The sequence below is a fragment of the Gallus gallus genome, chromosome 15 (genome assembly GCF_016699485.2).
Source record: "Gallus gallus isolate bGalGal1 chromosome 15, bGalGal1.mat.broiler.GRCg7b, whole genome shotgun sequence".
NCBI classification, from domain to species: domain Eukaryota; kingdom Metazoa; phylum Chordata; class Aves; order Galliformes; family Phasianidae; genus Gallus; species Gallus gallus.
In genome coordinates, this window is record NC_052546.1 from 9570469 (window position 1) to 9590196 (window position 19728).

Below are 19728 nucleotides of genomic sequence, written 5' to 3' on the forward strand. Positions count from 1 at the left end.
CAGCCCTACCGGGCAGTTCGCTGCTGCCAGCTATGACGTCCAGCCTACAGCTGAACGGGCTCCAGCCCCAGCTATTAAAGAATGAGTCATTTCTGCAACGGTCTTCGAGAAGGAAAAAATAAGTCAGCGACAGGGCAAGCAGCACACACGCTTGGTGTGTAGGGCGCTGCCTGAGTGCTGCGGGCTCTCCTTTTCCTCACTCCGCCGGGCCCTGGGGAGCCCTGCGACCCTCCCCGGCGTCGCTCTGTGGCGGGCAGGGCGAGCCGCCGCTTACAGCCGTTACCCGCTCCGCTCGCGGGTGACGCGCAACTGCGCCTCTGCGGAGGCCGCCTCTCCACAGCACCGCACTTCCGCCGGGCCGCGCCTCCCGATTGGCTGAGGGGAGGGCGCGGGGCGCGCTCCGCCGGAAGTGATGGTCACGAGAACACGCCCCGGCCGCGTTCAAACCTGGACGGCGGTAAAGTTGGGGCTCGCGCGGCCGGCGCTGAGGGGACGCGAGGCGGGAGTGCGGGTGGCGGTTCCGTGACGCGCAAACAGCGGTGCTCGGGATCTGCCGGGAGGGTTCTGTTCTCCATCTACCGCCGTTCTCAGGAAGCACGATTGTTCCGATGCTCTGAACGCTCTCCGGCCGTCCAGTTGTAATAACCTTTGTTTGTATGGAAATATACCCGTAGCTTAGGCTCTCCTCCCACCCTCTTTATTCTTCTATTCAAAGTCGCTCGCTCAAATGCCTCTCCTTTTTTCAGGTGCCCTTTTATACGAGATAGGCTGCCGGGATGTTGAAGTTCAAGCACAGTGCACGCACCATGGCTGACACTGGCCCTGGGGAGCCCATTGCCAGCCGTGCCTCGCGCCTCAATCTGCTCTTTCAGGTAAAAAACATGCCTGGTGTTGGCTCTGCTCACCTCAGATTTGTCTGTGTCCATCTCAGGTGTACCACAGCACAGTTCTTGCTCGTGTGGATCTCAAAGCACACCTGTGGGTTTTTGTTGGAGGAAGGGGTAAAGGAAGGAGATCAGTTGTTAAAGTTCAGGGTGCACGTGTAATTTGCACAAAGTTGAGTTGTACATCTGGTAATGTTTTAATATTAGTGGATTTTCCTGCGTAAAGATGAAATATTGCATTCCTGTGTCTTCTAATCCACATCCTTTCCACGGGAGGTACAACTGAGAGTTTGTCACAAGGCGAATTTCTGCAGCCAGCTGCTGTTTGATCCTCTGAGGTGCAACAGCTTCTCCTTCTGGAGCTAATATTGATGCTGATTGCTTAAGCTATTTGTACTATGAATAAAACATATGGTGCGATGTCAAGGACAAGCAGTCGGATCAGAGCCATCAGTGGTTGTAGATAGATCCAAGAAAGCTGTGATCTGAGCTTTAACAACCTTTAGAAGATTGCTTTGTCTAAAGGTAAAGTACCTGTAACAGCCATTACGTTTAGAAGCCCTGAGTTGATATATTTACCTCGTGCTTTTGCGTTATTTGTCTGATTGCTAAAGTAGTGATTTTTAAATGAATAATATATAATCTGTTCTATACATATGTTATTGATTTGGGGCTTTTCATTGTTGTCTGAGACTCCATCTGCTGTTGCTTCTTTTTTATTCCAGGGGAAGCCACTCTTTGTGACTCAACAGCAGATGTCTCCTCTCTCCCGGGAAGGCATCCTTGATTCTTTATTCGCTCTTTTTGAAGAATGTAGAAACCCTGCTTTAATGAAAATCAAACACGTTGGCAACTTTGTCAAGAAGTGTAAGTGTTCCTTGGAGTAGTTTTTAGGTGTTGTTTTAAACGATAGTCCTTAAGAACCTGAATATTTAAATTATGTTATGGTTGCTTAAATTTGTTGATGATTGTAATGTAGGGCTTGCATCTCGCTTTCTGTGGGCTGACTCAATGCTGCAAAGGGAACCTTGGCATCTTACTAAACTTTATTTAGGTCCAGAAAGGCGGATTGCAAGTGACTTTTGAAGTGCTGCGACTCAGGTTGGATATTAGGTAACGTTTCTTCTCAGTAAGAGTAGTGATGCAGTGGCATGGGCTGCCCAGGGAGTGGTGGAGTCACTGTCCCTGGAGGTGTTCAAGAACTGTGGAGGTGTAGCACTGATTGATGTGGTTATTGGGCATGGAGGAGGTGCCACTGACAGTTGGTTTAGATTATCTTAGTGGTCTTTTCCAACTGTAATGATTCTATGATTCTGTGACTCTAATGTTCACCTTTCCTAGGTTGTATTATGTTTCCAGTTGAAGAAGCATTTTTTGTTAACACTGCATAATGTTCCAAGTATGTACAATAGAATGATGTTGAAAGCAGGACAGATGAGGGAAAAAAAATATATAGGAATTATTTTGCTAACACTTGGTTCTTTCAGTGTGAAGTAGTAGTTTCAATTCCACGTTTTATCCATATTTTGCATTGTGAAACTTTTAAGTAGCAATTCTGTACTTCAAAAATAATTCTAGATGGATTAATCAAGTAGGCTTAAATATTGAAAAAGTGCTCGAATACTTAAAACAAACAAACAAAAAAACTTCATCAACCCTTCTGTTAAGAAACACAGAAAATTGGGTAAACAGTAATTTATCGTGCTCTTTATAAGAATTCCAACCAGCAGTTTTTAGTTGAGAATAATTGATAGAGTATGAAGAATTTTTAGAATACTCTACGGAGAGCAATTATCTGTCACGGTGCATAGTGGTTGAAACTCCTCAATGGGAAACCTAAAGTAACCTCTGAAAGAAATGCCTACGGTTGTTTGTTAGACAATGGACTAGTGCCTCCCACAGGCAGAGGACAGAACCCTGCCACTGGACTTGCAAAACTTGACTGGCTAAAGCCCTCATATTTAGTGAATGTGCTTCGTATTGGCGAGGGATAGCTGGAAAGAAATTAGAAACAAAAGAGGCTATCAGCCTATGCTGTGATGAATGGGACAGAATTATGGTTGCTATGGGAACTATCTTAGCATTTCCTGATTCTTTTGCATGTACCTTATTTCACTTTTAACTATGTATTAATACTGTCTTTTTTTAGTATTATATATACTGTTTTTTAAGAAGCATATTCTGTAATGATTTAACATTTCATTAGAGTCTGGAATGAAAATATTCTGGGTTTTTTTTTTTACTGTTGTTGTTTTGTTGTATTCCCCATAGCGGATGTTGTGTTCATTATGAAGTGCCAGTTAGCTAACCTAAAAATAAATGTCTTATTTTTATAGATGCAGAGACTATAGCTGAATTAAGGGAACTCCAACCCAGTGTGAAGGATTTTGACGTAAAGAGCGTGGTTGGCTGTGGTCACTTTGCAGATGTAAAAGTAGTAAGAGAGAAAGTTACTGGTGATGTGTACGCTATGAAGGTGATGAGCAAGGAGTCTTTGTTGGCACAGGAGCACGTATGTATATTTTTCTGTGATGACAAAAGAACCATAAACTACAATTTGATGAGCATTTTCTTTTTCTCGCTGCTGTTATACTTAAAAATAAATCTTTTTTAAATTTACAGATTTCATTTAATGTAAGTATAGGATAGGAAGAATAATCTTGCATTTCGATGAAGTAGAATAATTGTGTGTAGTTTTGCTGTGTCTAAAAGCCATTGTCACAGACTGTGAATCTACTGGGTGATGTGCCATGTGAAACGGAAAAACAGCCCTTGTCTCAAAGAGCTTATCATCTAAATTGTAAGCCAAGAAACAATACGTGAAAAAAATATTGAGTCTATTTCCATCAGCTTGATGAACAACTTGATATGGCTTAAATTTTCAGGTAATCTGTTCATTAAGTTCTTATTTTATTTTAGAGAGCAACGTAGAATGTCAAGAGTGGATGTGATGGCAAACTGTGGTGACTGATATTATACAGAGAGCCTCTCACTATCTTGAGAGACATGTACGTTGAAAACTTAGAAAGAAGCAAACAAAAAGCCCCAAACAAACAACAACAACAACAAAAAAACCCAGCAAGATAATGATGGTTGTTACCACAGTTTGTTGAGAAATAGAAGTTAATCTTCCATTGATGAGAGACGACATGTAGAACAGAGTCTGTGAAAGGCCTCATGAGTTTGTAAACCAATATCTAAATTATCTGTTCCCAATATATGCCTGCAGTGAAGTTGCTCCTGAGATTATCTAGCTTCCAGCATTCTTTGTGGCTGTCCGAAATGGAAATAAACTGTAGTTACTCTTGCTGTGGCACAGGTTGGCAAGAAGAGCAAACTGTGTTGTTACCCACAATGTGACACTCAGTGAAAGTAGAGAACAATAATCTAAATGAACTAGCAGTATTTCTGTAAAGTAATTTCTTATTGTCCAGCACTACGTCTGAATAAAGGAATAGTTATGAAAACAGGATTTCAAGAAAAACTTGTGTTTTAATATCTACTATGAAATTATTACTGTATTTTTTACTAGGGTACTCTTTACTAGGGTAGATAGTGGCAGGTCAAGGGGAAATGGTTTTAAGTTGATTGAGGGGAGATTTAGGTTGGATATCAGGGAGGAGCTCTTTACCAAGAGAGTGGTGAGGTGCTGGAACCAGCTGACCAAGGAGGTTGTGGATGCCCCATTCCTGGAGGTGTTCAAGGCCATGTTGGATGGGGCCCTGGGCAGCCTGGTCTAGTATTAGATATGGAGGTTGGTGATCCTGCCCGTGGCAGGGAGTTGGAGCTTGGTGATCCTCGGGGTCCCTTCCAACCCAAGCCATTCAACGATTAGCTGTGAGGTGCTACCCTATAAGTGTCCTAGCATCTTTTCTGCTTGTCTGAGATTAGTATTATTTTATTAGGGCCAATCCAGATGAGGTCACGATTGCACTCCAAACTGGTAGAAACTTCACGAGTTTGAAAGGAGAGCTGACCTTTTCTTCCGGGACTATTCAGTTGCCAACAAACTGGACAACAGAAGGTGGGAGGGAACTGAAAGCACAAAGGAGTAATATTATTTTTTAAAAGCACGCATCACAAGGAAATGGTATTTAATGGTTTCTAAGCAATTTTTTTTTATATAATGTCTTTGGCACAGACTTGCTTCTTTCTAAAACCAGAGAATTCTAATGTATTCTAGCCCGTTTTCATCAGCATATAACTGAACATTTCCTTTTTTTGTAGGTGTCATTTTTTGAGGAAGAACGCAGCATATTATCTCAGAGTACCAGTCCATGGATTCCACAGTTACAATATGCATTTCAAGACAAGAAAAATCTTTACTTGGTAATGCTAGTCTTCTTCTTCTCTATTCAACACTGTTAACATTGTTATACTTAAGAACAACGTGGTGTCTGAACTGTGCCTATGTTCTGCAAATTTTCCAGTCTTCCATGCTACTCTTTGATATGTATCCAGTGTAATATGGGGGAGTTGAATGGAATACCTTTGGTATATATAAACTATATCTCTTCCTCTAAAATTTTATTTAGGTTATGGAGTACCAGCCTGGAGGGGACTTGCTGTCACTCCTAAACCGGTACGAGGACCAACTAGATGAGAGTATGGTGCAGTTTTATCTTGCAGAGCTGGTTCTAGCCATTCACAGTGTTCACCAGATGGGTTATGTACACCGGTAGGTAAAAACTGCTTTGCATTACACATAGTATTTAATCAGTATCATTCCAGATCAAGTGTTCTGGAATGATGCATTCTTGTTTTTTATATTCTGTCCTCTTCAAGGACAGTGTTTCACATGCTGTATCAGAATAGAAGATTAGAAAATTAATCATACATAAACTGTAATTGCAGCTAAAGGCATTAACTTCGATGTAAATTTCAAACTAATATTAAGAAATTATTGTTACATATATTTTCTTTAGGATTAGTTAAAAAAAAAAAGGCAAAAAAATCCTTAATAGGAAAAATATTTTCCAGAGCAAAGGCTTATTTTTATTAGTACCAGGCAGTACAAGAAAGTGATGTAATTGTTAAAGCTTGCTGTACCTGCTTGTTGAAGAGGGCAGTATAATATGTTGGAATAGTTAAATACTGCAGAATTTTCTAAAAAATTATATCAAAGCATGAAGGCTACAACTGTAATTCATATTGTTGATTTATCCCATTTATTGATGGGTAGAATTGTACATTTCCTTTTTTGTAGATGTCCTTTTTTTTAAAGGAAGACTTATTCCATCAATCCTGAGACTTTGGATGTGTCATACGGTATTTTATGTTCCAAGCAGCTGTAATGGTTGCATTTAGATCATATAGATTGTGGCTTTCTAATGTAAGGTGGCTGCTTGGATTTGAAAGATGCACAGAGTAAGCTGAGTCACTCTGACTTCCTTATGTTAGTGTGTGGAACTTCCTGTGTTCCAGTTTCTGCCCATTGCTCCTATTCTTGCTCGCTACCTTAAAGAGTTCACCTCCATCGACTTAGCTCCCGCAGTTTGGATATTTATAAACAGTTATGAGATGAAAGGATCTTGTGATGATGAAGGGAATTTGACCAATTTCATATTGAATCGGAAGCAGAACAGCAGTGGGAGATGAGACTCAAATAGCAATGTGTTGTTAAGGTTTTATGCAGCTGAGTATATGCTTGAGTGTAGCTGAAAAGGGAGTTGCTGTTGTCCAGATGTGACACTGGGGAAAGACATAAAAAGGCACTGATTGCTTTCTTCTTGCTTACAGAGATATCAAACCAGAGAATGTTCTTATTGACCGGACAGGACACATTAAACTGGTAGACTTTGGGTCAGCTGCCAAAATGACAGTAAACAAAATGGTAATGATTTAAGTTTTGTCTATGGCTTGTTTGGATATTACAGTCAAAAAGAGAAAACTATGTGTTCCTTGATTATACCTTCTTCTTTCCTGTGCAATGTAGAATTGAGTTGTGGTGATATTCTTCCAGTTATGGCAGGCTTTTCAAACATAAGCTTGAATATCTTTTGCAGCTCCCAGTAGATAAATATTTGCTTATATGAGTTTTAATATATAAGTAGGGTAAAAGTAAGTCTTCTTTCCAATGATGCTGCACTGCAGTACCAAATCATCTTTCTAGAGATTCTCACAACTATTGAATATTATGTTTAAAGAAGGATGTGAACTTATAATTGTTTGTAATTGGACTGAAAATTATGTTTGCTGTAACTAAGGTGGCATAGTTTTGAAGACAGAGGAGCTCTTGATTAAAATGAGTCACATTCCAGCATTCTGAAATTCAGCTTTGCTCACAAAAAAGCACTGTATTCAGAGCTGTGAATAGGTTGAGCTTGTAGTTATAAGATGACTTTAAATTTAGGGAACTGCATACAATTTCATGTGATAATTTCAATTAAAATAGATCTAAGTGAGAATATGAAGTTATATATCAGATTCCTCGCTTGTTTTATGATTTTTCACTTCTCATAGCATTTTGTCAGTACTGTGACTCTTTATATGTTGTTTTCCACATTCTTTGTCAGTGTTCCTCTGCACTGCATTTTCTTGTATAGTTTTTTCCTTCACGTTACCTATCTTTTCAGTCATCTTCAGGTCTCTGTTACTATCCCTGCTGTTTTCTTTCACTCTTTCCTGCCACTCAGTGAAAAAAAAATTATTGCAGCTCTGGTTTCTGAATTACCTTTTCCAAACATTTATGAAATTTGAACGCTAGCTGATCCTGAACACAAGGCAAAAAGGTAGGGATGACACAGAATAGAACAAGGCCAGGGAATAGTAGTGTCTAAATGTGACAGGTTCTTTTTTTTTTTGAACCTTCAGCTATGATGTTCCCATTAATAATAGAGTGCTCAGGTATGCATACCTCTCAAAACATCACTTCTCTGTAGCGCCGTTCTTTTTACAGCGCTGCTCTTTTAACATCAGCTGTACATAGTTTTCAGTGACAGCTCTAATATTTCTACTCCTTTTTATATCTAATAATTCTTTGTTACGCTAACTTCAGTGTTTTTCTTATCAGACTTGGTTAAAATTACTTAAACTTTACTTGGAGAGCTGAAAATGTGTCTCTTATCTCAGGAAGTTTAATTACCATGATCAATGAACAGAAGTGCATGTAAATTCACTTGGAGTATTTGCTTCTATCCCAGGTAAATGCCAAGCTACCTGTTGGCACCCCTGATTACATGGCACCAGAAATGTTAACAGGGTTGAATGGTGATGGCAAAGCTTCTTATGGTCCAGAGTGTGACTGGTGGTCCTTGGGAGTCATCGCGTATGAAATGATTTATGGAAGATCTCCGTTCACTGAAGGAACTTCAGCAAAAACTTTTAATAACATCATGAATTTCCAGGTAGAGAGCATTGCTTTTATGTTGCTGGGTAAAAAGGCTGTAACTAAAAACTAAATGTTTTTACAATTGAAAAAAGAAGACAATGTCTCTTACTTTGTCATCTTCATATAAAGTATGCATACTTTAAATAAAATGCTAAAAATCTTATATATACACCTTCATATTGTAAATATGAAGTGATTTTTTTTTTTATAATAGCTGTTAAAAAAAAGCATCTGCAGTGCATGAATTTAAAAAGATTTATTTGTCCATTTTTGGCAATTATAACGGTAGCATCTCCAAAATAATGTAGAAGAAGGATTGAAAAGGTGATTTGATAAAGTTTCCTATTGATACTAAATGCTTCTGGTTGGTAAAGTAAGGGCCAGCTATGAGAAACTGAGGACTTGAGGATATAGACTGTATGCATAATTAATATGTCATGTGAAAATTAAATCGATTTAAACCCCATGCACATGAAAGGATAAGTATCCCCACTTTACCTAGTGGTAGGTTTAAGTATTTTGATGTTATGACCTAGAGAAACATTAGTTTAATTCTTAGAAAAAAAATGTAAAATGGTAGGAGTTTGTAGGAAAGAAAAAACTATCATGTGTAGCTGGGAGAAAGCAAAAAGAAATAGTTATCTCTTCTGGTATGAGAGTTAGGGGTGTTGGATGAAAGTAATCAGCTGTAACTATAGAACAAACTAAAAAGGACGCTTCATGTGGGACCTTATGGCAAAGTTGTCCCCAGCGTGATTGTTTGCAGCTATTAAACACTTATATGGGTGCAAGGAGTGACTAAACAAATTTATAGAAGAAGAATGCATTGGGATCTGGCAAATACAACATCACCATCTGTGGTTCAGAAAATCCTAAGCCATAAATTCCTGGAAGTTCGAGGGGATTTTCTGCAGATCTGCCTTGTTTTGCTCTTCTGTATGTGTATGCCATTGACTGTTGTACAGCATAAGATGGTGAACTGGGTCTGCTTTTTGTATGGTTGGATATGGTCATTCCTTTTTCCTGTAGTGTAGTAAATTTATATCAAAGTCTATTTGGAAAATATCCACAATGTTTTGGTTTTTCTCCCTCTTTGTGTGCTATAAATATTTATCCTTTGTGCCTGATGCATCTCAGTATATTGAAACTTAAGAATTGTACTGTTTTCCCATTAAGCAGAAATCTTTTTCTTTCTAACCCAGAGATACCTGAAGTTCCCAGAGGATGTGAAAGTTAGTAGTGAATTTCTTGATCTGATCCAGAGCTTGCTTTGTGGGCAAAAGGAAAGGCTGGGTTATGAGGGACTCTGCTGCCATCCGTTTTTCTCTAAAATTGACTGGAATAATATCCGTAACTGTAAGTAGAATAACATTGCATTCATAAACAATTCCTGACTTCTGGGTAATGTGAAAATTTGTACAGTGTCGGTATTTAAGTGTGTTTGATCTGAGTCATTATTAGTAATGAAACAGGACTGTGTTCAGGAGCAGGTGTTTTTAACAAAACAATCTGTTCTGGTTTTTAGATAGGATATGCTACCATCTCTTAGGTGAAAATTGTAAGGTAAGGTGAGGTTTAATATGTTTCTGTATGAATTTCTGATGCAATTGCTATATTACTGCGAGCGCTAGACTGGAAAATCAGAATGGCCTTTACATGTCTTTCCTCAGATTAAAATGCATGTGTGTTCTTCAGGCCTTTCCCACCTCAGTTTGCTCCATTTTGGGATTCTTGTATATTTTTTATTGTACTTTTATCTTTCTCTCTTTCATTACTTTCTATCCAACTTTTAGTTGTTTTTTTTTTTTAACCCTCTGTAAGTGATAAAATATCAGAGGTCGTGGGGAGCATTGGTGGTTTTTTTCCTCTAAGTTAATGTGACTAATAAATGGCTACATTCTTTGTCACAGATCTATTCCTTCCAGTAGGAATGGATTAAAATCACTGAAGCAGATAATTTTCTAAGCAGAAAATTGTTTATAACACTGGGGGAATAATGGAATTTAGTATTTGGAAGTACTGAGGCAGCAGCACCGTTGTAAAAGCAAGCAGTTTGCATACCATCAATGATCTGTGAGTGCCCAACTTGTGTTGGGTGCTATTTTAAGTTACTTGGACTGTAAGATTATCTGTGCAAATAACTTGTCTGCCTTGTATTCTTTATCAAATATGCTCCCCTGTATTAAGAGCAATGATGGTGCTCTAATTTTTCTGAATTGCTAAGCCAACGCTTCTACTTTTTGATGACTGTCTCAGCACTTCAGCTGTCAGCTCTACAGAATGTTTACCTGCTTTTCTGTTGATTCATTAATTTTGAACTTGTGGAACTGCTGTTCTGTTAAATGCCATTGTTTCTGCCCTTTGAGAGCCACTGAACCTCGAATGAGAAATCTTTCTTATAATTTCAACACGTATTTCCCGGGCTTCAGCTTGCTCTGCATTCTTTACCCAGAATCCAGTCTAAGCCACCAGTACCCATTACTGAAATCTTTGCATTGTATTTTTATCATATCTTATATCTGGAAAAAAACGGTATTTAGGAAAAGCTCTGTTGTTTCCTTGGCAATTGCCTGTCCGACGTTGACACAACTGCACAAGTTAATTGAGAGTGTTTTGCCATTTCATGTGGTAACAGTGATTCTGATGGAACAATTCTGCCGTCGTTATAAAGTTTGAAGTAGTCATTTGGGATTTAAAAAAATCCTTTTTTTGGTCTGCAGCTGACCTGTGGATTGCATCATTCCCTGTAATATCCAGACCTACCTACGGTGAAGATTCATGCAGTTTTGACCCCTGACTTGGCTGTTATGTCTTGTACATCATAAAACCTCTCTGTAACTAGCACAAAACACAGCAGTCTTTTTGCTTTTAGTAGCAGATCCAGTGTATTGCCTACTGCTTTACTCTCTGCAGTGGTTCTCTATCTGCTGGTCTATTCAGGGTAGTGTCGCTATCATTCTATTCAGAAGCCTTGATAGGCTCTTCCTGGGCTATCTAAGAGCTGAAGGTTTCTTTCTTATCCTATGATAGTGATATTTAACTGGAGCAGTGGCAACCTGAGGAAAGTAGGAAGCCAGCAAGTGTTGGAAGAGGCCACAGGGTTTTGATTTAGACCAAGGAATCTCATTTCCTTAGGTTAACAGCGTGAGATTTTGGGGCTATGGAATATAAATTTATCTCTGTCAAGTCATTATTAAATAAATTCTGTGTCAACACACTGATTTCTTTCTAGTCTATAAAAAAAATGATGTTATTTCTATTTTGGACTGGAAAAGGTAGGGAAAAATTGGTACCCATGCCTTACAAGTACTTAAATTCTCACTGGGCACTCCAGGATAACCATTCTTAATGCAGGTTATGAAAGTGTCATTAAGTAGTTTTGCAGTGTTAGATTTTGTTGATAACAGTCAAACCTCTGAAACGTTTGACTTTTCAGTTTTCAGTAAACTCCTTCCTAAAAAAGACAGTTGCCTCTTAGAAGAGCTCCCATCTTCCTTGGAATCAAGTAGCACAGGCATGCAGAAGCCGCTCTTAAGGTACAGAAACAGAATAATCCAGCCATTAACCAAAGGTGAACTTTGAATCTGTCTCAACAGGAAATTTTACTCTTCCTTAGAGTGTTTTACTGAAACATGTCCATGGATCTTGCTTTCTGTATTTGCCCATTTCCCTATTTAATGGCTTCTAAAACTTATCTTAAGAAATCTTTGAATAGCTTGTTTTGATTTATTTGATAGGGTTTTCGAAAAATATTTTGGATTTTTATTTGCCTAGAATGAACATGTTTCCAGCTGTGCTTCAGCTAACAGATCAGGATGTTAACTGAAATGTTGCTGACTGGACTGTCTGAGTATTTGATGAGTATCTAGAATCAGGTAGAGCTTAGGGAGTGACATATCTGGCTTATTGGCAACAAGGCTGTGAATCTGAGGATTTTGTTAATCACATTTCTTGTCTGAAATCCTGAAATAACATCAAGTGTTCAACTGAAAACAAAAAATCTGTCTTTTAAAGGTTACCTGATAGATGGTCAGAAGATTCTATCATAATCTATGTGATGTATATATGTATAGCATAAAGACTCTTGGACTGCAGTCCAAGGGATCTTGAAATAGGAGTAGCATGTTTAATCTTCCATGAGGAAACCAAAGAAACGAGAGGAAAAGAACAAAAGTCCTGAGCAAACTGGAAAATCTCAGGAAGCATTGAAGAGTGATTTTTAGGCTGTCTTCTGTTATAAAACAGGCAGGAGCTCAAATCTCTGTGCTCATAATTCTGAGGCTCAACCTTATAAACCCCAAATTGTCATTCAGTATGTTAACAGTTAAATGTTTTGATGTCTCATTTAGACGTTTGCTTTCAGAAAAATGTGTTGACTTGTCTCTCTAAATGGAGATCACTTTCATGTCAGCTTGAAGATGACTTTTATTAGCAGAAACATATGTGTTGGATCATTGCCTTGAGAGAACAGAAAAGATGCTAAGACACTAATATATAGATGGGTTAGAACTAATACAATTCCATTGTTCATGTGGTATTAGACATAATATCCTTAAATTATATCAGTCAGACCTGCTATTTTCTATTTTTATTCAATAACACTTTACTGAAATGTGCCTCTTAAAACGTGAGAGAGTAACACCTAACCTACTTGAAAAGGCTCTGCAGATGCTTCTCCCCAGCAAGTATATATAGATCACCTTGTATATCAAGAAAAGACACATTTTTATTCTTCAGAAGTGTTCTTACTTCCTATGAATTTCCTTTTTCATCTTTCATTGTCCCATGGGAAATGCACCATCTCTTTTCTGAATTTGCATGAAAATATTTTGAAAGGAAGGAGAGACACGATTGAGGCAGTGTTCCTTGAACTAGTCCTAAATGCACACATTGGAAGGGAAAAATGTCCACATCCATCCCTCAAATAAAAATAATAAAAAAAAAAAAACACCAAAAATCTTTGTTTTCATAAGGGACATTTTATCTCATCTTAATGATAAGCTGGGTAAAGTACTGCATCATGTGTGGGGTTTAACTTAGCAACCCACAACACCCTCTTTTCCTCGAAAAGTCATTCTTTGGAACAGATGGAAGAGGGTTACATCCTTCCACAAGTGGGGAGGTATCTAGGCAAGCAATTGGCTTTTTTTAAAACATGCAGTTCCTTGCAAGATACTTTAAATGGTAAACAGAACATATATATTCATTTGTAATATATCAGAAGCAGAAAAAGGTCTCTATACAGTTTGTAAGACTAGAAGCATCAGGTCTACTGCCTTTTTGACTAATAGTTTTGCCTTCCTTTTGAGTGAGCCTGAAAGAAGTGCAAATCTTTCACCTTGTCAGCAGTGATGACATGATTTCTGCAGTTAGTTCTTGGAGGCTTATCTTGACCTCTGCTGAAAGAGTCTTTTAAAGAAGGAGCAGATAAGCGCATCTATCCATTTGCATTTGCTAATCTTCATCTTGCTCCAAAAATATGATAATTAGGAGTCCTTTGATTTTAAGTAAGAAATAATAATTTGTTATTATTATTAGAGATTGGCTAGAGATTATGTCACCGTGTGATCCTCATTTGAGAACCAAATTGCTCATATCTATATTAGGTTGTTTTTACAAGTCCCCTCTGAAGTAAATGAATCTGTAGGGATTTTGGACATCATGCAAAGGACCTTTCAATCTTAGGAATAATGGCCCATGAAGATAATAAACAGAATGGATCTACCAGTTCTTCTTTCCCTCAAGATATTCCCTCTTACTCCTATGTGTGTATGTGGTTTTTTTGTGGTTATCTTTTTTCCCCATTCAGTGTACTGAAAAAGTTCTGATTCTCATGTTCAGTCACTGGTGATGGTTCAGGATGACTTAATGTACTTTTTATACTTTAATTTTTTATAGTAAGCGCAAAATGGAGAGCAAAAGTAGTTTCAGTATTTTTCAAACAGCTTTCACAATTTCTTTATTCACATCTATTAAATGTTAGAAGAAACCATACTGTTAAAACACTTTGCTCTTCAAATTCATTTCCTGCCAGCCCCAAAGATTTGGTCTGTCCTGCATTCAGTCGTTCATTTTTGCATCCTGTATTCTCCACTTAGCCTGCTTTATCATTTTATGTGCATGCTGATCATATGCATTTTTAAATCGTATTTTTTTCTACGCAAGTAGTTTGGCTCGAAATTCTTGTTAAGAGGAAAGATTTTCTTTTTAATGGTTATGTCTAAAGATGACTCTTTAGAGCTCTTCAGCTTCCTTCCAGTGAGAAGTAAGGCACTAGATCTCTCTCTACAAGCTGAAATTAACTGTCCGATTCTGAGGAACATATAACAGGGGCGTTATAACGTTATACAAAGGTGGCTATGTTGGTTTTTGTTACCTCTTTAAGAAAGATTCTAGACTTCCCCAAGCGAAGGGAATAGTTTGCTGTTTGCTCTGCTACTTTGCCTCATCAACTTTATCTGTCTCCAAAGACAACATAAAAAACTTCACAGCAACCCCTTCCTTTAAGAGGATGCACAGAGTTCTTTAAGAAGAGCTGCTAAACTAAAATACATATTTTCTGTGATTATCTTCCTCTGCTATGAGTTAATGGTAATTTTGGGGTTATCTTTGCACTAAAGATGATATACTTATGAACAGCATTCTGTTGCTTACATGTTTTTAATCTTTTAAGAGCATATAAAGAATAGCTTGGCACTATCTTGCCAGGGATTGTTTTTGAAGTGCAGATCCTAATAAACAATATGTATTCCAAAATTATGTTTGCAGTGTTTAGATGTCAGTATTATATTGGATCTAAACATACATTATAACCAGTGAAACAGCAGAACTTAATAAATGCATAATATTGACAGAAATCTTTAACGTTCTGAAACCAGTAAGTAAAACTGCTTATTACTGAACCATTTTAATTTGTGTATTTTCCCATTTATCTCGTTCTAATGTACTTGGAACTACTGTACGTGAGCAGCATTCAATCTGCTCCATGGAATTTCTTTCCCCGTCCCTGCTTGGCAGCAGTGTCAGAATGGCTCCTCGGAGAGCCGCTAACAAAGCATGCATGTGCAGCTGTGATTTGGTGCTTTACAGGGACGTTTTTTGGCTACCAGTACTGTGCTGGTGGGTAGTTTAAGCATGGGTTTGTCTAGAGAATTAAGAGTTAAAAAGCAGGCTGTGAAAGGCTTGGCAACCTAGAGGGAGCTAGCAAGCTCCAGCCGTGACTCATTCTGCCTGTGTCAGTCAGATAAGCATCAGCATCTGTCACGAATGCAGGCAGGTAGGGTTAAACTTGAGCATGCAGAGAGTGAGGAGCAGGGAGCCTGCACTGCAGGGGTTGTAATGTTTGTTCCTGGTTCTTCAATTCTCATCAGCCCCTCAGCTACAGGAGATCTATACTGGCTCCATGGTAACGGTTTTAGCACACTACACTTCCATCAGCTTGTGACAATGGGCTGTGTTCTAGTTACGGACTGAAGAGCTGTCTCCTTCATAGAGCAAAAAAGAGATTAGTAAATTTGCTGTGAGTGAGGATCCAAGTGATGAAGGAGGAAAAAAAAAAAAGGTAGAAAATGTGCTTTAGTGAGGTAGGAATTGCACAGCAGGATTTTGCATTCATTCCCTTCACACACGTAGCCATGCCAGCAGGTAGCTGGGGTGCTGCACATCATTGAGAATAACTCGTCTTTTCATTCTGTTGGTTAATTAAACTGAAGTAAACATTAGAAAAATCAGCTGAAATTAAACAACTGCTTAGCAACTAAAGTGGAACCAATTTAGAAATTATAGTAAAAAATAGACTGTAATGCCTTCTATATATACCTCTCTTCAGAGCTGATTGTATCAGAGCCAGACTGCAGTGGTGTCCCAACAAGAGTTCCAGATCTTCAGCAAGCTCTTCTGGATAAATAAAATCTTGCTGGTATTTCTTCTCATCCTGAAGACCAGTTAGCTTTCAGTAGCTGTCATTTAGTAAAACCTTCTGGGAGAAGGACCAGTTAACTATTGATTAGAAGCCCACGCTGGGCAGATTTTTGGTATTATTAAATGGTAGATATATTATCCCTTAGCTAACCAGCAAAGGATCAGGCTGCATTCTCACGTAGTGGCTTCACTAACTGGATAGGTCGGAGACATTTTCTAGATGAATCAGAATTGAATTACCTTTAGCTGTATTATGATAACGATTTTATTAGCCTCGTGCTTTGATTTGATTCAGTGTGTCTGGAGAGAAAAAACAATCCACACACACAGAAAAGAAAAATCTCCAACCTAAAACTCCGTTTAATCACTGTGGGAGATACTCTGCCTGCAGAGTGGTAGCCATGTTGGTAGCTGAAGGGTTAATCTCTTGTTGCTGTAATACGATTTGAGAGCAGCAGCTCAGTCTGCTTGTGTTAGCAAGATTAAAAGCAGGAGCTGCAGTGCCATTGCAAGCACTGAATGAGTGGGACTGTTGCAGAGTGAACTGTAGCTGAATTTTGTCTTTTATCCTTGCTTTTTTCACCAGCTCCTCCCCCCTTCGTTCCTACTCTCAAGTCTGATGATGACACCTCAAATTTTGATGAACCAGAGAAGAATTCGGGGGTTTTATCCTCTACACGGCAGTTGAACCCGGCAGGTTTCTCGGGTGAAGATTTGCCTTTTGTAGGGTTTTCATTCATCAAGGCATTGGGGACCCTCAGATCAGAGTAAGTACAAATTATTGCTTAGGTGGATATGACCACTGGAAAAAATATGAAGGTTTGTTACAGTGAGGATGATGTACGTGTGGGGGGGAAAAAAAGCTATTTTAACTGGCCTGCACTGTGTGTTAGGGAAGCTGCCAGATTCTGGCTTTATCTGTTGCTGCTGAGGCTTGTGCATGTCCTAATGTTCTGTGATTTTGGGGGTGAGAGAGAAGGAAGGGGATCAGAGGATTGATTCTGAACCAGTTGTTATTAAAATTGTAGTTCAGACACTTTGAATTAGTTACTGCTGTTAACCAGGGAGCAGTAGGTGATTGCATTTCTGGTACTGCAGACCACAGAAAGAAGGAAAATGCTAAGGAGTTCAGAGATGGAAAAGCGGGGAGGGCATTTTAATGGGTTAGAGAGTGAACACCACAGTGCTGGGGATGTGTTAGGCTGAATTGGTGATGCACAGAAATGGAGCTGCACTGATCTGGGAATATGCAGTGCTAGGATGGGGAATGAGGGAAGGAGCTTGACGGCAGCTGACTGTGCCGTTGGGTTGAGTTAAACGTGAAGGCTGAGCATTGCTGTGTTATGTGCTAGGAGACTGGAGGCTCAGGTGAAGTATGCATGGTATGTCTTTGTGGAGAAAGGTGAAGATCTAGAAAGAAGGTTTTTCAGTTGAAGGGGAAAAGTGATTTCAGAAAGAATGGAGTCAGGAAAAAGAAGAATGTAAATAGGATGATATTAACCCTTTGGTGTGTTAGGTGCTTAATTCCTGATGATAGAGCTATTGGAAAAAGTACTAGTGCAGAATGTTAAGTTGAGAAGTCCTTAGCTCAGTATCAGGAGGCCTCTCAGGAATGCCACGGCTTTAGCTGGGTTAGTGACTCAATGCACTGAAGCGCTGTGCTGTGTTTTCATGTCAACCACCGTTTGTTGCTGCTAGTTAGTTCCCAGAAGGGACTTAATTGTCAGTCTGTCTTAATCAAGTTTTCATTTTTCTGTCACATTCATTATGAAAGTTCCTCTGCAGGAAGTGTGCGACCAGATCTGGTGACACTGTTGACATCTTTGATCTTGCCCACACTGTGAATCAAGGTTATATGATGGTTATGCCAGTAATAAAAAGGAAGGCTTTGACCGTCTTTCCTCTGTGCTCTTGCTTTTATGACAAAAGAGGAAGGAAAGGAGAGCACATAACAACCAGGAAACTACAGTTTTGTTGAAATGATCTAATATTGTCGGCAGAATCAGAATAATGGAAAGTTGTATCTGTAGAAACCTGGGGTTAAAACCTATCTTGATTTATAAGTGAAATAACTTTCACTGTTATCTTTTCTATCTGAATGGATCTGTAATCCATCCATCAAAGCCAGATGGCCATTCATGTAACAGTTGAGGAAGAGGCTCAACGGTGGACACAAATGGTAAAAAATGTATGTTTAACAGAGGGTCCAGGACTAAAGGGGCAACAGCTTGAGGTAAAGTCTGATGAACAGTGATACAACTGTGCTGGTGGTTAAAGGCTTAAAAGTAATGCAGATGTAGCACAGATATACTTTCTTAGGGGACCTGGTACTGAAGATATATATTGAAGCAGTATTTGGATTTTGGCAATAGATGAGAAGGGCTACAGCAAAAGAATATAGATGTTAATGTGTTCTGCAGAAATTATAACTAAAGTAGGATTTTTTCTTGTGGCCTGGACTTTCCTCAGCTGGAGTAGAAAGACATCATGTACCTAAATTTCACCAAAATGACTTTTATGTAAGCAGATCCTAGTGGTTTCTTTTCTTTTTGTTGTTTTTTAAACAGTCTTGACAAATGCACTCTGATATTTTTAGGAGTCAATTAATATTTGCATTTTGTTCTATGAAGGCAATTTAAATATAGCAAAGAGAATGGAGGCTTAATAATGTCTGCATTTAAATAATGCAGTGGTTAGTTTATTCTCAATATCACTGCAACACTGGTATGTAAACTTCTTATAAAATATTGCACAAAATGTGCTTTACTGAGAAAATAAAGTACTGTTTCTGTCCATTCTACTATGAATATCAATATCTAGATGGACACAGAGCAGTAAATGAGGTGCAGGCTTATCTGTTGTGAATCTTGGATTGCTTTCTCTTAAAAGTCCAAAGTCATCAAGTTTATCAGTGTGGAGTTTTTCTTCTTAAAACCTTTCTTTGGAAAGTCCATCCCTTATGGTTGCTAAGCGATGTAGATGTGTTTTCCTGTGTCTGCAGCATGATAGCCAGTGCCTCTAGTGCTGCTCACAGTCAGGCCAGGCAACTGCAGAGTGTCATTAAAAAGGACCTTGAAACTTTCCTTGCTTATAATTTGAGGTCTGTCGAGCCACGAAGTTTAGGGTTAATGTCTGGACCCAGTTTGTTGGATGGTGAGAAGCCATCCAGTGTGAGTTGGGAATTTCAATTACTTTAAGGGAAAGAATAGTTAAAAAAAAAAAATTGGACAGTAGAAGGATGAGAAGTTTTCTTTTCCCATTCTCTTCTTTCTCCTAACCACTTAGGGTCTGAAGGGTTCACCCAAGTTGCTTAGACCTGTTGCCAGAAATTACCTAGTCAGTGTGTAGTTTAGAGTGGTCCGTTGAATTAAAATACTGCTTACATTGTTCCATACCTACCATGGGTCTTGGGAAGAATGTGAGATCAAACAAAAGAGCAAAAGGCATGGCAGGTAATGTGTTGTAAGAAGCAATCAGGAGAAATCAAGGGCATTGCTTATGTCATAAGTTCCTGTACTAGCAGAGTGTTTATTAAATATGTCTCCTGTATGATCCTAGGAAGGGGGAGCAGGCTGCAGAGAAGGACCAACTAAC

The 19728-nt window shown here is 38.8% G+C and overlaps 1 protein-coding gene across 16 annotated transcripts in view; it reads left to right on the top strand.

The window, feature by feature from the left end:
• The first annotated feature begins 426 nt into the window (after window positions 1-426).
• The window catches only part of CIT (citron rho-interacting serine/threonine kinase), a 71486-nt gene continuing 52184 nt past the window's right edge, over window positions 427-19728 (top strand). For 14 of the 16 annotated variants that reach the window (XM_004934401.5, XM_004934404.5, XM_015275391.4 and 11 more), the window contains exons 1-10: window positions 427-638; window positions 747-872; window positions 1610-1751; window positions 3221-3396; window positions 5112-5213; window positions 5420-5562; window positions 6624-6717; window positions 8027-8230; window positions 9417-9570; window positions 16721-16901. In XM_004934401.5, the coding sequence (XP_004934458.2) occupies window positions 777-872; window positions 1610-1751; window positions 3221-3396; window positions 5112-5213; window positions 5420-5562; window positions 6624-6717; window positions 8027-8230; window positions 9417-9570; window positions 16721-16901 (1292 nt within the window). In that variant the 5' untranslated portion in view covers window positions 427-638; window positions 747-776. Of the gene's footprint in view, window positions 655-746; window positions 873-1609; window positions 1752-3220; window positions 3397-5111; window positions 5214-5419; window positions 5563-6623; window positions 6718-8026; window positions 8231-9416; window positions 9571-16720; window positions 16902-19728 lie in introns of all 16 variants that reach the window. The other 2 variants (XM_015275389.4, XM_025155543.3) reach the window with 2 other exon arrangements.